The 21,594-nt window shown below is 44.8% G+C and overlaps 1 protein-coding gene across 2 annotated transcripts in view; it reads left to right on the top strand.

The window, feature by feature from the left end:
* The first annotated feature begins 8,180 nt into the window (after window positions 1-8,180).
* Window positions 8,181-21,594, top strand: part of RYK (receptor like tyrosine kinase) — a 96,816-nt gene continuing 83,402 nt past the window's right edge. For both annotated transcript variants that reach the window (XM_067538705.1, XM_067538704.1), the window contains exon 1: window positions 8,181-8,760. In XM_067538705.1, coding sequence (XP_067394806.1) covers window positions 8,196-8,760 — 565 coding nt within the window. In that variant the 5' untranslated portion in view covers window positions 8,181-8,195. The remainder of the gene's footprint in view (window positions 8,761-21,594) is intronic.

The following is a 21,594-nucleotide window of genomic DNA, read 5'->3' as shown; positions in this document are numbered from 1 at the left end:
TCTTCTGTGTATGCACACGTGCGTGTGCGCACACACACTCTCCCGCTTTGAATCTCTCAGTTGCCTGCTGGTACAAACATTGATACCACCATTTTTAAATGGGTAAAATCATACATAGTCCTAATTTGGCAATGGTATTGGAACAGGGTGGCTTGCCTGGGCTGGAGAGCCTAAGATCAACCCAGCCCTGATTACAGCATGAGCCCCACCTGAGGGGAATCAATAGCAATAGGAACAGAAGGTGGCTGGAGTCAAGGAGAAGCTCAGGCAGTTAGGGTGAGACTGCAGAGGGTGAGAGAGGCTCCTGAGAATGGGGAAATTTCTCGGCTAGGATGAACTGAAAGTAGCCTGTTAAGGCAAGAAGGACTCTCATCAGAACATGGCAGTTTGGGCTGTACCTGGCTGGAAGGAAAAATTTTTAATTTTGAACTTCAAGTTAAAAAATCAGGCCCTATGGAGGGCTGACTGTTGTGATTGGACTGGTGTGGAAAACCTCTGTGTGGTGTTTATGGCAGGGGGGTCCAAGAGTGGAAACTGAGGGGAAGGGCTGTGTGCAGGGCTGCCCTGAGGCCACCAGAGGGATCCGTGAGGCAGCCACTTGTCTACAGGTATTGTTTGTGCTCTTGATGTAAACAAGTTTCACTACTAATTTGGTGTCATTTTGGACCTCTGTGCTTAAGGGGATAACATATAAGTAAACTCATTTTCCACTGCCTTGCACCTTGTCTCATCTCTTGAACCTCTGCGATGTGAGTGTGACAGACTCCTCACAGGTGTGGGTGAAGGATTTTGTTCTGGCAGTGCATTGTACTCATTTTGCACACGTGTAAATGACAAGAAAAGGTGCAAGGCCATGGGGAATCAGGCCACCTATTGCATTCTAGTGGGAAAACAGAACAAATCGATGAAAGCTCTTTTTCCTTTGTGGCTATGGGGCAGAGCCCAGCGCCACAGCCTTTGTCCCAAGCAAGCACTTTTGAAGGGGGGAACCCACCCTCCTTTCCTCACGAGGCCTGCTGATCTGTTTTCAGCCAGTCAGCACGACAAACTTCAAAACAAAGTCTGCAGCTCTGGCAGTTCAGGCAGAGTCCACCCTCGGTTCCTGATCGAATCTTCTCGGTGGAGAACCGCTTTTCCAGGGGCAGCCACCTTTCTCCAAACTGTCTGCCTTCTGTGAGACTCTGTCAATTGAGTACAGTTGTCTTCCCTTTGAGCTACTGAGAGGATTCTTCTGGGACCAAGATTCCCACTGGACAGTGGATGTCACCTTACTTGCTGGGGAAACTGAGGCACAGGGCTCGAAGACCACAAGGGCCCCTTTTGCATTCCAAGAGTCACTATCACTCCCTGCCACCCAGGCCGCTAACACCCTTTGGCAGGCCAATATCCCAGGAGTATTTGGACTGGATTCATTTGGCTCTTTTAAATACTGTAGTGCTATGGTCTCAACAAGCCTCCCTAAGCTGTTTAGTTCAGTAAAATACACAGCCAACCAGAAAGAGACTGGCTGCTTGGTTCTACTCTGATCCCTGCCATCATGTCTTGGTCATGCTCAGAATAGCTAATCCTATCCCACTGATAGCTGCTTTCTTCATTTGGACTGACCAAAAGCGATGCTTCCCCCCACTTCCTAACTTCCATGAAGAGAACACCTTTGAGATGAGGGGCTCACTCACAAGGTGGTAAAGACACAAACTTGTTCTTTGTTGGACAGTGGAACAATCTATGCCATTGTTTCTGTGGAGTGCTGAAGAATCTGTATCTTCCATTGAAGATAACCAAATCTGGGTATGGTGGATGATCTGTCTCAGGGGAACCTGTTGAATACATAGGCCATGGGATTGCTCAGATGGCCATAAAAAACATATCACTGTCTTTAAGATGCCCCACTGATTTTGAGAGAGAATACATACCATGTTTGATAGCTGTGGCCTGAAGAGTCCTGTGTGCAAAAGTGATCATTTCAATGTGAGTGACATAATCCTGGATCAGGTGTTACTGGTGAACATTTGTTGCTTGCTGTGTTGTAGCTGTATTGGTCCCAGAATATTAGCGAGATAATGTGGGTGAGGTAACTCCTTTTATTGGACCAACTTCTATTGGCGAATGAGACAAGCTTTTGAGTTACACAGAGCTCTTCTGTAGCCATGTATAGCTCAAACGCGTCTCTTTCACCAACATAAGTTGGTTCAGTAAAAGGTATTACTTCACTCACCTTAGATAGCATTAGTATTTGATAGTCTCTCTTAGATAGCATTGATATTTGAGCAAAAGCCTTCGCTCATGTAAGACTGCCCAATCATGTGGGCCTATTGTTCTCACCAGTTAGTTCCATCTGTGTCCAATGTGCTATCAAAGATACATATAGGCATGTTTTGCACGAGTGCTGCTCCAAATAGCACTGTGAAGCAAATTGCATGCTAGACTTTGCTATATTTTGCTTGGTCAATAATTTGTTCTTTGCAGCCCTATGAAGGGATAGTACAACAGTACCAACAGAAGTTGTCCATGATGAAATCTATAACAGATTTCAGACATTCAAGCAGATGTTCAAAGACCTGTATTCCATTAGAGAAAGTGTCAGAGCTTCAAGAAAGATCATTTCATCCATTTTAGAGTGATCTGTTGCGCAACAGAGTAATTAGGCTGTGAAGATCTTTTACTCTCAGCATCCTGAAGAATGGTTTGTTGCAATTTTGCTACTACAAAACAATTCTATGGTTTAGGAGAATAAGTAAGGGCCCTTATCAAGGCATGCTGATTTTGCATTATCTGATTACAGGTAATAGGGGATTGCATCATTTCATGTTCAATTAGAACCTGGTGCAATTCATGATAATTTTGTGCATTAGCTTCACAAATGCCTTTTTTGGATAGTCTTTCAGAAGTCTTGAAGCTGATAGATGAGTCTCATTTTTATCCTGGATAATTTTAGACTTGCAAATACCCTATCTGCCCATAGGTCTTCACTGAGGTGCATTAGAAAATGTCTGGAGTCTGAGATTTCTTTTTTGCCCATGTCTGAGCTGAAAATACAGATACACATCCAGGTCCTGTATTTCGAAGGGTGAGACAACTGTCTCCCTTGTGGGTGAACTTTTGGTATAGAGCATTGGTTCTCAAACTGAGGGTCACGACCCCTCAGGAGTCATGATGTGGTTATGTGGGGGTTACGAGTGTGAGCCCTGACCCCGCCCAGGCTTTGGGGGTTGTGAGCCCCAACCCACCCAGGAGTTGGGCTGTGAGCTCCCTGCTTCCTCCTGGCTGCGGAACATGGGGGAGCAAGGGGGGGAGTGAGCAGTGAAACACAGATACTGCTCATCCCCCCCCCCAACATTCCTCCAGCCCCCCTCCCCAGGGAGCTTTGGTGGGGGAGGGAAACAAGGAGCAACTCCAGGGTTCCCTGCATCCCCCACCTGGGCAATTCTGTGAGGTGAGCATCAGGAGCTGCTGCTCTCTGCCCTCCCCTTACACAGTCCAAGTGAGGAAAGTGACCTGGATGCAGGGAGCCCTGATGTTGCTCCTCACTCCACCTCTGCCCATAGCTTCCTAGGGTGCATGGAGGAACAGCATTCGAGGGGGGAGCGAGCAGCAATACTAGCCTCTCCGTGCATGCAGGTCAGTTTCACCATGGGGGCGCAGGGTGTATGTGTGCAGGGATTAGGGGCAAAGGGGGCACAGTGTGGGGGTTAGGAGTGAAGGGGGAGTGGGGAGCTCATGAGGGTCAGGGGCAAAGAGGCAATGCAGTACCCAGGGGGACCAGAGGGGGGGTCGCACTCAGAGGCTTGCTGTGCAAAAGGGGTCACCGGTACAAAAAGTTTGAGATCCACTGGTATATAGGGCTCTTTTGCAGACTGGCTGTGTACTGTGTCTGAATGCATCAGCAATCAGCATCGCTCAATCCTCTCCACATCCACCAAAGTACAGTAAAGTGTCCCATGTAATTTTCCATTCCATGTCCAGTGTTCATCTGGTTTGTTTTTTTCCCTATAGTTCAAGCCGTTAAATAAATGAAGGTTATTGTGGGGAGGGCAAGGCCTCCGTTACTATAGCAATGACAAGAGCAGAATTTGCTATATTCTGTACATAGATATTTTCAGGGGTTGGAAAGACTTGCCCCCTGTCTTGTACTGATTATAAATACTCACCAGTCAATCAGCATCCGCAATTTCCCAACGGCATGAAGCTCTCTTGGTTTGCCAGGTTCCACACCTGAGACAAAGCTGCAGAATCCTGCTTGGCAGGTCAGAAGGATGAGGAAAATACATAACTATTCGCTGCAGTGTAGCAGACAGATGTAACTTAATAATAAATGAAGGCTGTGGTGAATTGGCTGAGTGGTCATAAGTCAGCAGTGGGCAGCATGATGAATCTGTTAGGTGTGAATCTCTGGGTCCGGAGCGAGGGTGGTAAGGAAGGGCAGTGTCTGGTGGCTGCCCTGGATGACTAAGCAGGGGTTTCCAGAGCTGTCTGTGTGTGCATGGCTTAGTAAGTCTCATGAATATACTGTAACAGCAAATTACACCAGAGCTGTTTGATGAATCAATGAGCAGTGGGGAGTCAGAGAGCAGCATGGTGAATGTGTTGTTTTTTCCCTCCTGCTGGCGAGAGTGAAAGATCAGTGTGCCTCAGTGGCACTTGGGAGGAGGGGTCCCAGAGGCAGGGGGTCTTGAGACCCGGGGAGGAGTGTGGTGTTAAAGACTGTGAGGGCATATGTATTGGAACCAAGCCGGTATTAGGGTCCATAGAGCTTCAGCAGCTGAAGTGCTTATAATGCTTGTCTTGGATATGGTAACCAGAGTCTATCCCTGGGATTATTCCAAGACAAAGACAGGTGTATTACAGCACTCCAGAGCCTCATGAAGGCGACTTTTACCCCGGACTTCAAGACATCAAATAGGGCTTGCAGCAGGTCACTTTCCAAAAACTGACCACCCCCCAGCCTAGAGGCAATGCTGATGGCAGCAGCAGTAGCAAGGTTCTAAGGACAAAAATTGTAAACTATCCCTTTTGAACCAAGATGTAACAAATAGCTGAGGCACCTGAAGAAATCAAAGCTGCCCGAGATGCAATAAAAGCAGGCCAGAAGGGATTAAAACAAGATCTGGAGGATTCTCAGAAAGAACAGAGAAATGACCTGAAGGCAGAAATCATATCTTCTAATTCCAAATATTCTACTATTTTACACCTGGCTCAGTCTGGACTCAAGCCAGAACAGGGAACTGAAACTGCTTAAGTGGCATGATGGATAATCTCCTGCAATGAAGAAAGGGCAGACCTCCATTCTCATTCTCCTGGACCTCTCTGTAGCATTGGGCCCTGTTGATCATGAGATACCGCTATCATGCCCGAGAGAGGTGGCAGTTCCTTTCTTCCTTGGGGATGTACCCAGCAAGTAGTGATGGGAAACTGAACCTTCACAACCAGACCCCTCACTTGGGGGGTTCCACAGTGATCATTTCTCTCTCCGTTCGTTTTCAATGCCTACAGGCAGCCACAGGTCAGATGACATGGACTTAAATGCCAGCAATATGCAAATGACACAAAGCTCAGCACAACACTACTGCCAGGATGGCCCAGTGCGTGGACAAGATCATGAGCTTCCGGATGAAGAACAGTGGGTTGAAATTGAACTGAGCAAAGCAGAAGCAACACTGGTGGGCAGCGGAAAGCACTTTGAAGAGCTTGCAGCCATAATGGAGACTCCTTTGGTTGGAAGTACACCTCCACAGTTGGCCAATTCAGTTCATACTTTAGGAGTGCTGTTGGGTTTCTCACTAATGCTGAGCTCTCATGTAGCAGCATCTACGAAAAATGTTTTCTACCATTTCTGGTAGGCTTGGAGAATCTGTCCCATCCTGGTGAACAATGACCTAGCCTCTGTTGTTATGTCTTCATCTTCTTCTGGCTGGCCTACACCAATGCGACATGCCTTGGCTTAGGAAACTCTGGTACAGAACACTGCACTGCATCTCCTCAGCAATAAAGGCTATTATGAGTACATCAGACTTGTATCCTCCATTCTCTACTCCAGCTTCCCATAGAATTTCAAATCAAGTTCAATGTCTCAGTCCTTACCTTCAAAGTCCTCCATGACCTGGGCCCCAGCTCTCTAAAAGAACCTAAAGCTCTGGGATGAAGACTATGGTTGACAACTTCACTTTAGCTCACTGAAACCCTGTACGATAAGGGTAAAGCTCATGTGTGTAGGAGCTAGAACTTTCTTGGGGGGCTGGGCTGGGACTGTGGAATGAACTTACCCAGGACCTACAGGCCATCACAAACCTCACCACCTTCTTTTTTAACTGCTTTCACCTTGCTTTCTCTAACATAAATACATCGCAACATGTGTGCTGTCACATCCAGGTCATGGGTGGCCATGCCTCATGATTGGAGCCAAAGTGTGCAGTCATGAGACAGTAGTCAAGTCAATGGGGTCAGGATATCAGGAGGTGAGAAGCAGGAGACAAACTGGAGGTCAGGAACCCCAAGTCATATGTCGGAGTCAGGTGTGTTCGGAATGCCAGGCGATCAAGCTAGGGAAGCAGGAGCGGGTAACAAGAAGCACAAGGCACACAGTCTGGAGCAGGGTAAAGCCCAGTTGTTCAGACAGCCTCCTGGCTGGAGTAGGGCCAGCGCCAATCAGTTTTTCTGGAACTCCACCAATTAGACCTCAAGGGCAGAGCCTTGCACTGGGGCTTGGCTTTGTGGGTTTCAGGTGCAGGCTGCTGGGTGGAGGGTTGGGTCATGACATGTATGAAAGAAACCAATAACCCTGCCAACCAAGAAACTCCACTGCATGCACTTCTCCCGTGGTGCGAGGATAAGAGAACAAACAACACGTGACAGATGTTAATCATCTTGCTTAATGTACGACAGGCACGTGCTCAGGAACAATAGTGATGAATGTGGTGTAAGAACCGATATAGAAATGATATGCAGAGGGCATACGCTCTTAAAAAGAAGGTTGGTACAAGTGGTTCAAAAATCGGATGTGCCAACCATTTCATGGAGGCCATAGGTAGAGCAGTGCCAACAGCAGTGCCTAAGGAAAGAAAAAGAAAGGAAGAGGCAAAGCTGACCTAAGGCAAGTGGGGGTATAGACATACCATGACATGGGACCCTATGGCTCTGGTTCTGTGGTCTCACCCCACCCTATGGTCTTGTTCCCAATATAAAGTGACAGTGCTGGATAGGCCCTCCCCCCCTTCTTTCAGGAGCAGCAGAAATCCTCCCTCACCCTCAGAGCTGGCAGAAAAGGAACCTCCCGGTACTTACTCCAGCAGCCAGGATGTATCCATTTGAGTGGGTAGGTGGGCTGGGCCCGCAGCACCCTTCCTCTCCTACACCACACAGAGTTCCCTGCTGGGCACTCCAGAACAGTGGATCTTGGAATAAACCCCCTAAGGGATGCATAGGGCAGTTCCTCTCTAGCTTGGAGTTACTTTCTACCCTTTCTGCAGAATCAAGCAGACATGACTACATCAGTTACACTTGGGTCCCATTTTCAAGCTTTTTTACCCATCCACGAGGGTTAGAAACATTTTTTTTTAAATCAAAGCTGTGATTCTGGTATGACCATATGATTCCAAGAGCTGAGGGACCCTAGCCACGGGCCTATAGTGCCTATGCCTCAGCAGGGGAGGGCCCTGGAAAAGATAAAGAGAGTTGAGCAGGAAGGGAAGATGGTACACCAAGAGGAAAAATAGACAGGAGCATTTTGAAGGGAATTGTGTGGAGAAGAGGGGGGGATGTATGGACTAATGGGAATAGGGTGACCCCATGGCAAGTGTGAAAAATCGGGAGGGGGTGGGAAGTAATAGGTGCCTATATAAGACAAAGCCTGGCATGTTGGGACTGCCCCTATAAATTCAGGACATCTGGTCACCCTAAATGGGGGGAAGGCAGGAGGTGCAAGGGGACGGGGTTACAGATTGGGGCACAATGCTGGGAAGTAGTGGGGCCACTGAGTAATAAAGGGAACAGGGAAGTGTGTCACATAAATGATGGGGGAACCATTGGGGGCCATATTGATGGGTCATTTGAGGTTATAGGAGGAGCAGAGGGGCCGTGAGGTAATAAAATCTATGAGGGGCAGGGCCACGAGGTGATAGAAGGGGCGGGGCCTGAGAGGCTATTAGGTTACACGGGGAAAGGGCGGGGTCAGTTGTTAACCGAGGGAAGGGGCGTGGCTAATGCGCACGCCGCGTGCGGGTCGGCGCGGCGCATGCGCGGGACTCCCGAAGCGAACCGGCTCTGGCGCGCGCTGCGCGGGTCGGCCGTCTGTAGCGGAGGTGGCGCGCGCGAGCGAGCTCAGGCGGCTGGCAGCGCCGCGCGGCGGTCAGAGGGAACCCAGCCCGGGGGCGGGGCCTGCGGCGGGCGCGGCGGACTCGCAGTCGCGGGCGGCCTGGCTGGCGGGAGGGGAGCGCGAGCATGAGCGGCGGCGGGGCGGGCTGCGGCGTGTGAGGGGCCGGCCGGGGTCCGCTCCCCGGGGAGCGATGGGGCCGGGCAGTCCGGGCGGGGGCCGCGGGGCAGAGGCCACGGGGCGGCCCCGTAGCGGCGAGGGCCGTGTGCTGCCCGGCGGCCCCGCGCTTCGGCGGCGGGCCCCGCGCCGCCATCTCCTCCTGCCGCTGCTGCTGCTGCTGGCCGCGGGGGCTGAGAGCCAGGCGAACCCCAGCTCCGAACCGCTCGGCGTGGGGCCCCTCGCCGGCCCCGGCCTCAGCCTCTACATGAGCGAGGAGGAGGTGCGCAGGCTGATCGGTGAGTGCCCCGGGGGGAGGCCCCGGCTCGGGCCGGCCGTGGGGAGGCAGGTGTCGGGGTCAGCGGTCCGAGGGCTCCCCAGCGCCCCGCTGTGTGTATTTGGGGGAGTGCTTGGGGAGGGGATGTGCTTGGAGAGGGGAGCACCCCAGCGCTCCACAGTGTGTGTTTGCGGGCGGGCGTGGACAAGAGGGAGGGATCCCCAGCGCCCCGCTGAGTGTGGGAGGGCGGGGGAGCGTGGAGAGGGAAGTCTCTCCACGGTCCCCCATGTGTGGGTAAAGAGGGTCCCCCTAAGTCCTGGTGTGCGTGTGGTCGGTGGAGGGGCCCCACTGTGTGTATGGGGTGTATATGTGGAGGTGGGGTTTCCCAGGGCCCGTGGGGGGTGTGTGTATGTGGCTCCCCATGGCTCCTCTGTGTGAGGGGACGCAAAGGAGAGAGCTTGCCATAAGCTTAGCTGTCTAAGGCCTGCTGTATGTGGCGGGGGAGGGGCATAGGGCCCCTTGTGGTGGTGGAAGGTTCCCAGCCTCAGCTGTACAGTGTGTAATGTTGCTGGAACAGGGTAAACCCAAAACCAGGGAATTGAGGCCCATAGTTTAATTAGTGGGATGAGTGACATTCAGCGGGCACTGAAGAGACCTAACAATAATTGGGAAAGTGTGTGAAAGGAATCTCGACTTCCAGGCAGTTTCATAATCACTGCACAAATACATAGGAGGATTTTTGCACATGAGACAATTCGCTGTCCTCCGATATGGCATATCACAAAATATTTTACCACATTTTTATACTTACAGGTCTTCTGTGTAAGGTAGAGGTTTGGTTTTAGTAAAGGCTCCTCTTAAATTTTGATGTTTCAGATTTTGATTTGATTGATTTTATGGTTGGAGCCCAACAAAAGAAATGTATAACTATCTAAAGTGGCTTGGGTTTTTTAGGAGGTGGCCTGTGTGTGGCTTAGTGGAAAGAGAACTACTGTGCAGGCTTTAAAACATTATTTGCCTAGAATGTGTAAAAAAGAAATGACTCTGACTAATAGAGCACTGGGAGTACATAGTTAACTTTGGAGCTGATGGGCCCTGAGGATGAATAGTTATGTAAACATTTTTCCCCCCTGTGGCTTGCTATGCCAATTAGTTTTTTGTTGTCTTAACATTTTTACACTGATTGTACTTATTACTGTATGGCTGCTTTATTAAATATACAGGATTAAAAGGATCAGATGGCTCTTGTATATTTTATTTTGTCAGCCTCCTTGTGTAATATTTCTTGCTTATAAGCCCTACTAATCCTGGAAATGTGAGTTTAGCGTCTGAAATGTATGTTACAAACCTGCTGAGGCTGTCATGGACTAAATAACATAATTTATGAAAAAAATGAAACTCTAGGGGGTGTCCTCCTTAAATAAATCACAACTGAAAATGTATCTCTTATGGTTGGTGTATAGCCAATATGGCTAGGTAGTTTATTACTCAAGATAGTATCTCTAGCTGTTTTGCTTATGTAACATATGATGAATCCAAAAGATCTGAACTGCTTCAGTGACACCAGATGTTTGGATAATTGTGAGTCAGTAAAGCTGGAGACATGCTGACAGTTCTCTCTGGTAGAGTTTCCTTTAGTTCCAGAAAGCTTATTTTTGTGTGTTTAGAGTTAAATATTGTGTAAACAGTTTGTCATTTTAAGGAAAGTTAATATGTGATATAATTATGTCTCTTGATGCTGCTTACTTCCAGACTAAAATTATGGCATATGCAGCTGAGATTCTGTCTAATGAAAAGCATGTATAAGACATACCTAAACCTGGCACATTTGGTCATATCTCTATTACAGAAGAATATTGGAAGGAACAGATTTTTGTTCTTAAAATGTAAAGAATGCGAACAGAACTAGTGACTGTTCTTCAGTTTTGTTGTGCCTGAATTGTTGTATCAACATGATTCTTACATGAATGGTAGTGTGCATAAACTTGTTTAAAAAAAAAAAAAAAAGCACCCCAGTTTCTTTACATTTCTGTAATTATCTGCATATGGAAAAAATGATCCACTGATTGTTAGAACTGTCATTCAGTGTAGCTAGGAAAATTAACTCATTTGCTAGAGTAAGCAGCAGATTTGCCATATATTGCTGCATTGACAAATCTGCCTTTATAATCAAGGAATACTGGCTTATTTTGCCATTAGTTTCTAAAAGCAATCAGGCAGTGAGGGCATAGGATATCTTGCTATAAATATATACATTTCTCCTGGCAACTTGAAGGACTGTAGTAAAATGTTACTAGCCTCATATGTAATACATGGCTCTGACAGACGGTATTTCATCAATTTCAAACCTCTTTGCTGAGGAAGGCAAATATCATTATCCCCAATGTGAGAAGTGGGGAAAGTGAGGCATAGGAGTGAAGTGACTTGCCCAGGGTCACTTTTGTCTACCTTCTTTCTCTGACTATATGATAGGTTGGGACTAGTAGCATCACTCTTAAATATGCTTGACCCTTTATCTTGTTTTCTGTTGCTTTATAATTTTGCCAAACTTCAACTGTTTTGACTGAAATTTTCTATGCCAGGTATCTACTTCAGGTTGAATTGTTTTGGGAAACATCGGCCCAAGTGGTTTAGCCATTTCAAAGAATGAGGCTAAGGAAAAATGTTTGGCTCATTTAAAAAAATCGGGTGACCTTTGAAAAGCTCAGGTACCCTATGTGTTGGAGTAGGGACTTGAAATTTGGTAAGGAGGGGGGAGGAGATGGCAAAAAGCATCCCAATTAAAATCTCCCTTGAATTTAGGCAGGTTAAAAACCTTTGAAAAATCCCAGTTTGCACATGTTCAGTAGAGACTTAGCTTTAGTAGTTAAATTCCCTGAAGGTTTTGTCTGTACTGTGAATGCTCCAGAGAAAGATTGGATGAAGGGGGGAAATGAGACTGGATAGGCAAGGAGATAAGATATTATCATCCCCATTTTACAGTTGGGAAACAGAGTCATAGAGCAATTAGGATTTTAAAAAATCCACTGACTTGGAGTGCCCAAACTGAGATGCTTAGGAGGACCTGGTTTTTAGAATGCTTAGCATTATATAGCACTTCATATGTTCAAAGCACAGCTCCCAGTGACTTCAGTTACAGGTATGAGTGCTTGACATTTCTGAAGTCAAAGTAGCCAGAAAATGAGGAACATACAATTAATGACTCTCTATGAAATGTTTGGTTCAAGTAACTTGCCCAGCATAGAGGAACCATGGTAGAGGCTTGGATTTAATCTAGATTCCCAGGGCAGCATTTAATTGCATTAACCACAAGACCATCCTTTCTCTTCATGCAGTCTCTTGCTTCATTCACTCCACACACTCCAACTTTTTCAACAAATGAAGCAGGAGTCCTGCAGACAATACCCTCCTTCAGTACAATGAGTTCAGTGAACCCTGATTGATCCCCAGAGCACAGGGTTCATTGATTTAAATAATACATTTTAATCTTGTTTTGTGTTTGTACTTTATAGATATTTTCCTAAAGAAAGAGTGGTTTTCATTGGTGTGTGTGTGTGTGTGTGTGTATATACACAGTGTAGCTTCTTGGTTAGTAAAAAGCACCACCACATGTAGTGTAAATGCTATATTTAGTCATAAATCAACATGTTCTAATGGTTACCAACCAATACGCACGCACGCACACACACTATTTAAGCAATTGTAAATTTTACATTTATTCAGATTATTAATTTTTACATTTTGATGTTAGAAACGTATACATGTTAGAAATGCAAATAAATGCATCATTCTAACATTTCTACAAGATTAGTTTTTTTCTTGTATGTGTCCAGCTTTATTTGGATGGAATTCAACTAATTGCATAAAAACAGCATTTTTAAAAACTGTTTTTATTACTTAAATAAAGTTCCCTTAAATGTGATGGATACATACAAAAAATCATCAATGTTTTATCAAAACATGTTTTGTATTTAAAACTCATTTAACACAGACACAGTGAGTGAGGTAATATATTTTATTGGAAGTATTATTTGTAGTTAATAATTGAACTGATTGTTTCTGGTGACCAGGCCCTTCAAGATTTCAGAACTAGTGGATCTCGTCTTCTCATACCTAGTTCTTCTTCCTGGATTGGAAGAAGAAAAAAATCAAGAAAGTTTGTTTTCTTCAACTCCCTGTTGGTTTCTTAACTTAGAATGAACTAATATAGGTTGACTTACAGTGGTGGCTGATGTCCACACTGCCCTCCTTGGGTCGGTGTAGTGCATCCTCACCAGGAGCTCTTCCACTAACATAAAGGGCAGTGTGGGGAGCTGAGATTTGCCTCCTCCCCCCCCCCCAGCTGGGAGCCTGGGGAAACCACAGGGGACTTCTCCCCTCCCCTTTCCCTGCTGGAAGCCAGGGAAGCTGCATGGTGCCTCTCAGTTCTCCTTATCCAGAACAGGCAGCCATGTCAATTTCATGGCCCAGCTATGTAATTGACAAGGCTGCCCTGGGGGGAGCAGATGGAGAGGCACCCAGACTTCTGGCCCCTGACTCCCAGCTGAGAGGGGACCAGCAGCCCAGGCAGCTGGTTCCCGCCCCCCATCTGGGAGTGGGGGGAGAAGCCCAGCTTCTGGTCTCTGCTCTTGGCTGGAAACCTGGGTGGGAAGTCTGGATGCTTCATGGCCTGCCCCAGGCTGGGGCAGCCCTGTGAATTACAGGGCTGAGCCATGAAATTGACATGGCTGCTGGAGCAGGAACCAGCTGCCTGGGCTTCTGGCCTGGCTCCCAGGTGGGAGAGGGAACCAGGCCCCCTCCCCTTTCTTGTCAATTTCACTGCTCCAGCAGAGTGGTGAAATTGACAAGAATGAGGGTGCTGCAGTTGATGTAAGGGACACAGTGTCTACATTGACACTGCATCGCCCTAACTATGCCAACAAAAGCCCTACACCTCTCACCGAGGTGGTTTTATTTTGTTGATAAAACAGGGCAGTTTTGTCACCTGGAGTTTAATTGTAATGTGTACACCACCTCTTTTGTCAACCAAAGCTGACTTTGGTCTACAAAACTCTAGTGTAGACCAGGCCTTAGTGTAGATGAGACAACAGTGTGGTTCCATCTGCAGACACAGTCCTTTCCACTAGTCCAGTGGCTTGACTTTCTTTCAAACTTGATGGCAAACGTACTATTTAATATTTTTAAAGTACTTTAAAAATGACTTTAATAGTTGTAGTAAGTGTAGACCTTAACATAGGTTGTCACAATTTCAAATTTAAGTTTAAATAGTATTTTAAAAATAAACCTGTATTTAATTTAACCAAAAAATGCTTTAAATAAAAAAACAAAACAATTTTCTAATTTAAAAAAATATCAATTTTTATTCACCCTGCCAAAAGAACTCCATCTTGTGCAGTGAATGAGGCTGGGGACCAGTAGAAAAATAGTATGTGGTCATGGAATTAGACTATATCTTAATGTGTATATACAAGGGGGGCAGAATTAAGGTTACACAAGCAGTGTTAAGTCTGGCATTTCTTAACTTTTGAGTGCTTGACTTTGCAGCCTTAATGTTTTAATCTAGTTTGTGTTTAATACTTGTATTGAAATTGCAGTCTCCTGTTTTTTATGTTTGTAGGTGTCCTAAACTGTAATTTAGTTTGTGATTTAAAATTTTTACATATGTGTCTAAAACCAGTGAGCAGCTTACTGAAAAATAGATATGTAGTAGATTTAGAAGTATTTGATTCTGATCTAGAATGTTTTAAAATACTTTTTTCATATGTTATCCCCTTAAGTCTCTCTCTCAACCTGTTTTGATTCTTCTAGTTAACCTTCTTATGCTTTTTGGCATATTAGTATTAACAGCAAGTTAGTCCTGTGAAATTAGTTTGTGGCCTGTTTCAATATTTTTCTGAAGTGTGGCATATGAGAGAAATTATTTTGGGGAAGAAATATGATCAGTTCTATCCAAAATTTAGGATGTATTGTATTCATGTTAAAAATGTGGTGGTTGGATTTAGACATTACCATTAAAGGTCATAACTCTTACCTGATACATTTAATCTTTAATGCTTCCTTTACTACATTTAATTCAACCTCTGAGATGCATGTTGTTGTCTTTTTTTATTAGAAAATGTTCAGCAGTAAGTATGGGCCTATTCATATGAAGTGGTACTGTACCAGTTTGGTTTTGTGACTTTCTAGTTGAGACTCAGACTATGTCCACACTACAGACCTATATCAGGTCAAGAATATGAAAAATCCACACCCCTGCGTGACATAGTTATACCAGCTATAGGTAGGGAAAGGGATATGTTCAGTGATTGAGCGGTACCTTAATTTTGTAATGTAGAACAGCAGTTCCAGTTTCATCTTTTGAGCTGCCTGTGGAGATCCATGTGTTAATAAAATATTTTGCAGTGGTTGTGGCCTTTCTGCATGCACCACAATTCCATTTGTTATTTTCTCTGGAGCATTGCCTGTTTAGATACCAATATGAAAAGGATCCAAGAATTAGTCTGTCACCATTGGTATGTTAGTCATTAGAAGTAATTATTTCAGAGCCCTTTAACTTTTTCTTTGGAGACACATGAAATGTATAGGAATCCTGTTAGACCAGATTGAACTTGGAGCCTTCCTTCACAGAGGCCGGATCCAAGATACGATAGCTCTGAAGGAAAGGATTTGAGAGTCAGCGGGTGTCAGCTAGATCCATGCTATGAATGGATTTGATGGTTCAAGTTTATTTGTAGTATCTGTGGTACAACCTCAGTGGTCCTTGAGATACCGGAGACTCAAGTATTGCAGAGGCTGTCATTGCATCCATATCATGGCCATCTTCAGGACTCTGACCAGTCTGACTTTCAATTAAAACGGACATTCAAATTCAACCAGAACAAACTATAATGACCATGGATTTGACCTTCCTGGGATAGAAAGCCTGTGGACAAGGGACATCATGTAACTACATTAGGATGAACTATATACATCTCCTGGAGAGATGATGTTTGAGTACACCAAGTGCCTTCAGGGATTTTGTATCTGTGTGCTCTTAAGCATCATGTTCACATCACGTTCATATCCATGGACAACCTTAATTTTGCATTTTCTATTTTATGATAGCAAAGTCAAGCATTCAAAACTTACATAACATTTTTGTATGCAATATGCGTATATTCTTTTGTTATGATCCACACACCTTTGCAGAAGTGGAAAGATGTTGGCACAGGTTGTTTTAATCTGTCACCCCAAACTTTCACCCACAAGGGCCACATCCCTCAGTCTTCCTCTTATGGTGGGCCGGAGCGGCTGGGCCCATGTCACTGGGAGGGGTTGGGAGAAAGGAGTTTGTTGGTCAAAATGTGTTGGCCAGCCGGATGCAGCCAGTGGGCTGTAGTTTGGAGACCCCTGTTCAAAATGAACTGGAAGAGATGCCAGGTAACTACCACCTGGTGATGCAAGGAGACCAATCCTCAAAATATCTTAATCTTAACAAATTCTGTCTTATGCTGAAAGTTTGAAACCCAATAGAGAATTTTTTGGTGGTGGCTTTAAGTAAAATATTACAGTATAATCTATTTAGTTGGATATGCTAATTAAAATAATTGTCTTGTTGGGACATTGCCCAGGAATCTGATTAGCCTAATGATGCTAAATAATGACTGTTTAATAAACAGTTTAATCGTATTGTGGGCTAATTTCATTTGTGTAAATTTGCTTTTAAAACTTAAAAGGCTTCAGAATAAAAGGTCACTTGAAGAGACTTATTCTTGTTTTCGCAATCTTGCTACAGGTTGTGACAAGTTACTTGCATCATACACTTAAGCAATCTATTTTCTTTTTAGAATCTTTTTCACTGAGCTTAGGTGTTTGACTGTTCTGATTTACTACCTACTGTATCTATTGTCAAAATTATGTTTGTTTGCAGTAATTTTACATTGTGAAAAACTTGATTCGGAGTTCTTCCTTTTTCCAGAGCTACTTTTAAACATTCTGTGCCTTACGCTACTTACAAAGTTCAAATAGTGTATGGATACACTGTTTTCCTAGGAAATATCTGCAGCTATATAAACCAAGTACCACTGTTATATCTATAGTATTTATAAACCAACAGAACTGATATTCTCTTGAAAGCACTGACATTTAAATAGTTTGTGGAAAAGCATGTGAAATGTAGATTGCTTCCACTGGCAACAACTTGAATTGTGATTTCTTTTTAAGACTCTCTTTGGTTGATGTGACTTCAGCCAGGAGGGCTGATGAAATAGGGGAATGGGAACGTTCCTTTATCATCAGGCTTTCTAGATTAGGCATTTTCTATTTGCTCTTTGATATTCCTAAAGTGAAATGTTTCATCTTTGCTGCCTGGTTTGTGCCCTAATCCAACTTGTGTGCTGTTGAAATGTTAAATGGCTAGATGTTCGCTCTAGGTTTTTAGTGTATTTTCCTAGAGAAAGCTGTCTGATCTGAAGATTGACAGCCCTGGAGTCCATCAGTATGGAGAGCAGCAGTTTAGGCTGATTTGCAAATATGCTTTAACATTAATATTGAGTGATCAATTCTAGGTGTGATGCAGTCTCAGCAGAGGTGAAAAACTGCAGTGACCATGCTATTTGCGGCTCTTATAATGTGGATATACCCAGAACTTGAAAAACCTGATTTTTATATCACTGAGTACTAAGCCAACTGGCTGAATTAATAAAAACCAAAACCTGCACCCCTCTGCTCCCTGGAGAAAAATGTATTGTCTCACATCTGGTTCTACTTGACAGCATCCCCTTTACTGTCATTGATCAAGTTTGTCATGAGCCAGCTGCCAAGGAAGGTTTTTCATCTGCACTCAGCATCTCACCCTTGAGCTGGATAATTTTGATGTTGCACTGGAATGTAGTGGCTATGAAGGCCATGGTGGCAGAGATTGTCCATCAAGTACCTTGGAAGAATTTGAATATCAAAATTGGAACTTTAAGCCTTGATTTTTGTATTCAGGAGGTAGTGAATGGAGCATCTGGCCTGTGTTGCTAAGAAAGTGGATTATTGTGTTTTTAATCAGCTAGTGCTTCCTTCTGTTTGGTGACTTCATTATTAGCAACAGTGAACTACAGTAATAAAGCCTGTAGGATGGGCACATGTAAAGATGTATGCAAGCCCTCTTTCTCTCTCAGGTTCTTGACTTTGAGGTAGTGGGTGAGATGGTGGAGACCTCATTTACTGTATCCCTTGCCAGCATTCTTTGACCTGTTCTCCTGTGAATAACTTCAGTGCCTGTCTTTGCTGTTGGTCATAGATTTCCCAGGCAGTAACAACCTGAAATGAACTCTATCCTTCACAATTTCTGTGCTGCTCATGCAGTACTGAACAGTAATAGCAAAAGTAACTAGAATATTAATTCCACTTTGCTGCTTGGAACAGTTAAGACCAGCAGCAGCAGAGGCGCTGGGTTTGATGTGTGTAGGCTCAGAAAGATGACACTGCCAGCTTCACTGCTATTCTTGGGATTCTGAAGAGCAGTAGCAAAACTTGCCAGTTTGTTAGTAACTAAAAGCAATTACTATCTGACATTTGTTCAGTGGCCAATATCAAATAGCTTTGTGGTCTCTTGAGGTATGTCTACACTGAAATTAAAAACCTGCAGCTGGCCTGTGCTTGCTGACTGTAGCTCTGGCCAATGGTCTGTTTAAGTGTGATGTAGACATTTGGGCTAGGTTTGAAAGCCTAAACCCTAGCACCCTCCTCCCTTGTGAGGTCTCAGAGCTTGGACTCCAACCTGAGCCTATACATCTACACCACAATTAAACAGCCCCTCAGCCTGAGTCAGCTGGCATGGACCAGCTGCAGGTGTCTCTGGTTCCTAATGAAAAGGAACCACAGAGCTTGGGTAAGCTACTTTCCATTGTAAGAGAGAAGCTTGCTCTGGCAAGTACCTGTATCAGTTCTGCAGAATTTAAATTATAATTTTAAACTATATTGGTCCTTATGATTGTAAAGAATCTTCCAAAATCAGCTATGCAGGTGTGAAAGGTATCCTGTTTTATCACATTAACAATTCTGTGAGTTGAGGGTGAAACTTTCAAAAACCTAAGGACTGGTGTTTACACAGTTTTTATCCTGGTATAACTATTTTGATTAGGATGTGATTTTTAAATACTGGTATAGCTATACTGGTGCAACCCCTATTGTGGATGCAGTTATTCTGGTTCAAAGGTGTGCCATATGCCATTATAACTTATTACCTTTCTATCTGGGGAAAAAGCTATACTGGGCTAACTTCATCCGTACTTTTGGGGTGTTACATCATTTTAATCATACTAGTAATAGTTAAAGGGCACAATTTTTGTGTATGGACAAGGTCAATGTGACTTATGAGTGGTTTTGAAAGTCATTGAGACTTGTGTATCCAAGTCACTGAAGCTCCTTTGAAAATCCCACCCTGGTACTCATGTTTTATTTGGCAACATCTAGGAGTTTTGGAAATATCGCTTGTTCCAGTGTCCAAAGAGAATATTTCTATAAGGATTGAAAATACAGTCTGTAACCAGGAAACCCCTAAATTCAAGCCACAATCCAAACCTAGTGGTATGGGGATCTTCAGAGGTGTTTCAGCCTCTGGGACTGGAAATACTGGATCATCGTACAGTACCACTTAAAGGGCTGCTGTTTGGATAATGCCCCATGTGGTCTTCAAAGAATTACATTGCTTCTCTAGAGCAAAATTAGACCAAGTTAGTGATATGGAATATCTAATATGGGTTACTCAAAGTAAATTTACTTTCTTACTGCACTTCCTGGATTGCAGGCAGGAGCGGCAGATACTTGGTCACACAAGTCAACATCAGAACATCCAAGAATTGAAGTCTGTCTACCTTCTGCAAATGGCAGGTTCCAAATAGGATGCTAGCAAAGAATAGGGATGAGATGGGAGCAGGGAGGCTGAGGCAACTTGTAGTGAGGGATAAAGGGAGTGATTGGTCTGGGAGGCCACTGTTAAATGATGTGGAAGTGTAGTGAACAACAGTCAAAGGGATAAGATGTAGTGTAAATTTGGTGGATAGGGTAGGATTGAGAAGCTGAAGCTAGAGTTGATGTTCCTGTCCACAGTGGAGCTGCTGTGAATAGCCACACAGTTGGCAAGTGCTCCTCTGCTGCTTGCTTGGCATACAGCTCTTCTCTAGTTTATCAAGCCCCAGATGTATATGTTTTCAAATGGCGCACTTCACTTCATCCAAGGTTGGTGCGTCAGTGCAAACATCTGGGTCCGAATCCACTGTGGCTGCCAAATTGTCCACTTCTGAGCAAGTGGCGGCTAGAGGGTAGTTCAGGGTACTGTGGGAATGTTTCACCCAGTGTGAGAGGATGTCGTCATCTGATTTAGGTGGGCAGCATTGGCTGTCATTCAGGATGTTGTTCATAGTGACCACCTCTTGACCGCTGAGGTTGCTGATTCCACGGAATACCAGCTTTAAGTCTCCACTGGCTAAGATGAGTTGAACTTTATCCACTACTTGGTTATAATATGCCTCACGATCCTGAAGTGCCAGGATGTTGAACTTTTGCTTCAGCTGATTGAGTGCACTTATCCCCACATTGGCAGGCTGTGGCCTTCAATTTAATTGTCTGGAAGGCCTTCTCTGATAGTCATGGGCAACACACTGGGCGCCTATAGCCAATCGTCTGCTTGGCAGATTGACAGAGGATGGAAGTGAACGGAGACCAGGCGATCTCGATGTCATATGGCAGGTCGACTAGAGCTGGGAATCAATTGCTGATGTCAAAACTGAACCTGTTGGCCAAACCTGGCATGCAGAGAAATACATTGATGTCAAACATCATCACAGAGAGCTTATTTGCTTGTTGAAGTATCAACACCATGTGGGCAGCCACTAGGTGGTGATTCATGTTAGTGGCACATTCTGCACCGTGATATACTCTGCAGGAGGTGGAGATGCCTGTCACATGAAGTGATGTGGTCCAGCTCCTTCTGAGTGATGCCATCATGAAAGATTCAGGAAATTCAGTGCATGTGTCCTTGCTTGAACCATGACCCAAGAATAGAGAGCGTCTGAGAGGCATAGAGTGAACAAATGGCAGGAGTTATTGTTGGGTATACCTGAACCATAACGGCCAATGACCTGTTCAGGCCCAATTCACAGGGAAGCCAGTAACTGCATTTAGGTCACCCAGGATCACGAGATTATCATGTGGAGGGATGGTGAATACTAGAGATTCCAGTTGATCATAGAAATTGACTAAATCAGCTGATTCCTCTATCGGCGCATAGACTACTATGACAGCAAGGTGACTGTGCTGATGTTTAAGATGTGCAATAAGACATTTGTACTGATGCACCAATGTTGGATGAAGTGAAGCGTATCATTTGCAAACTGAAAAACTGACATGCAGCTGGTGCTGATAGCATCCCCCAGAGCTGTTCACATGTGCTATTGACTACATAGTGGACCCACTTCTGGCCATCTTTTGTCTGGAGTGGGGAACTGGAACCCTGTCAACTGCATGGAAGAACAGTATTGTGATCTCACTTTATAAGGGCAAGGGACCGCGCAGCAAATGTAAGCGCTACAGGCAAATCATTTTGTACATGCTGGGGAAGGTGTTTGCACATGTTCTGCTGGTGCATTTGGAGCCCTGTTACATCGGAAGCGTCACCTCCCAACAGTCAGGCTTTACGAGAAACAGGTCCACGTGAAATGCTGTTTTGGCCCTTCATTTGTCAGAGATACATCGTGAGTTCAAGAAGCCTTGTTATGTAGCGCATGTCGATCTTAAGGCTGCGTTTGATTCAGTTGACAGAATTGCGCTATGAAAGGGTGTAGGTATCCCAAGCATTCTGTTGGACTTGATTAGTGAGCTGCATAAT

This window comes from Emydura macquarii, unplaced genomic scaffold, assembly GCF_026122565.2.
Source record: "Emydura macquarii macquarii isolate MOO-44397 ecotype Brisbane River unplaced genomic scaffold, CSIRO-AGI_Emac_v2 contig_499, whole genome shotgun sequence".
Taxonomy (NCBI): domain Eukaryota; kingdom Metazoa; phylum Chordata; order Testudines; family Chelidae; genus Emydura; species Emydura macquarii.
This window is presented reverse-complemented; position numbering and strand designations above follow the sequence as displayed.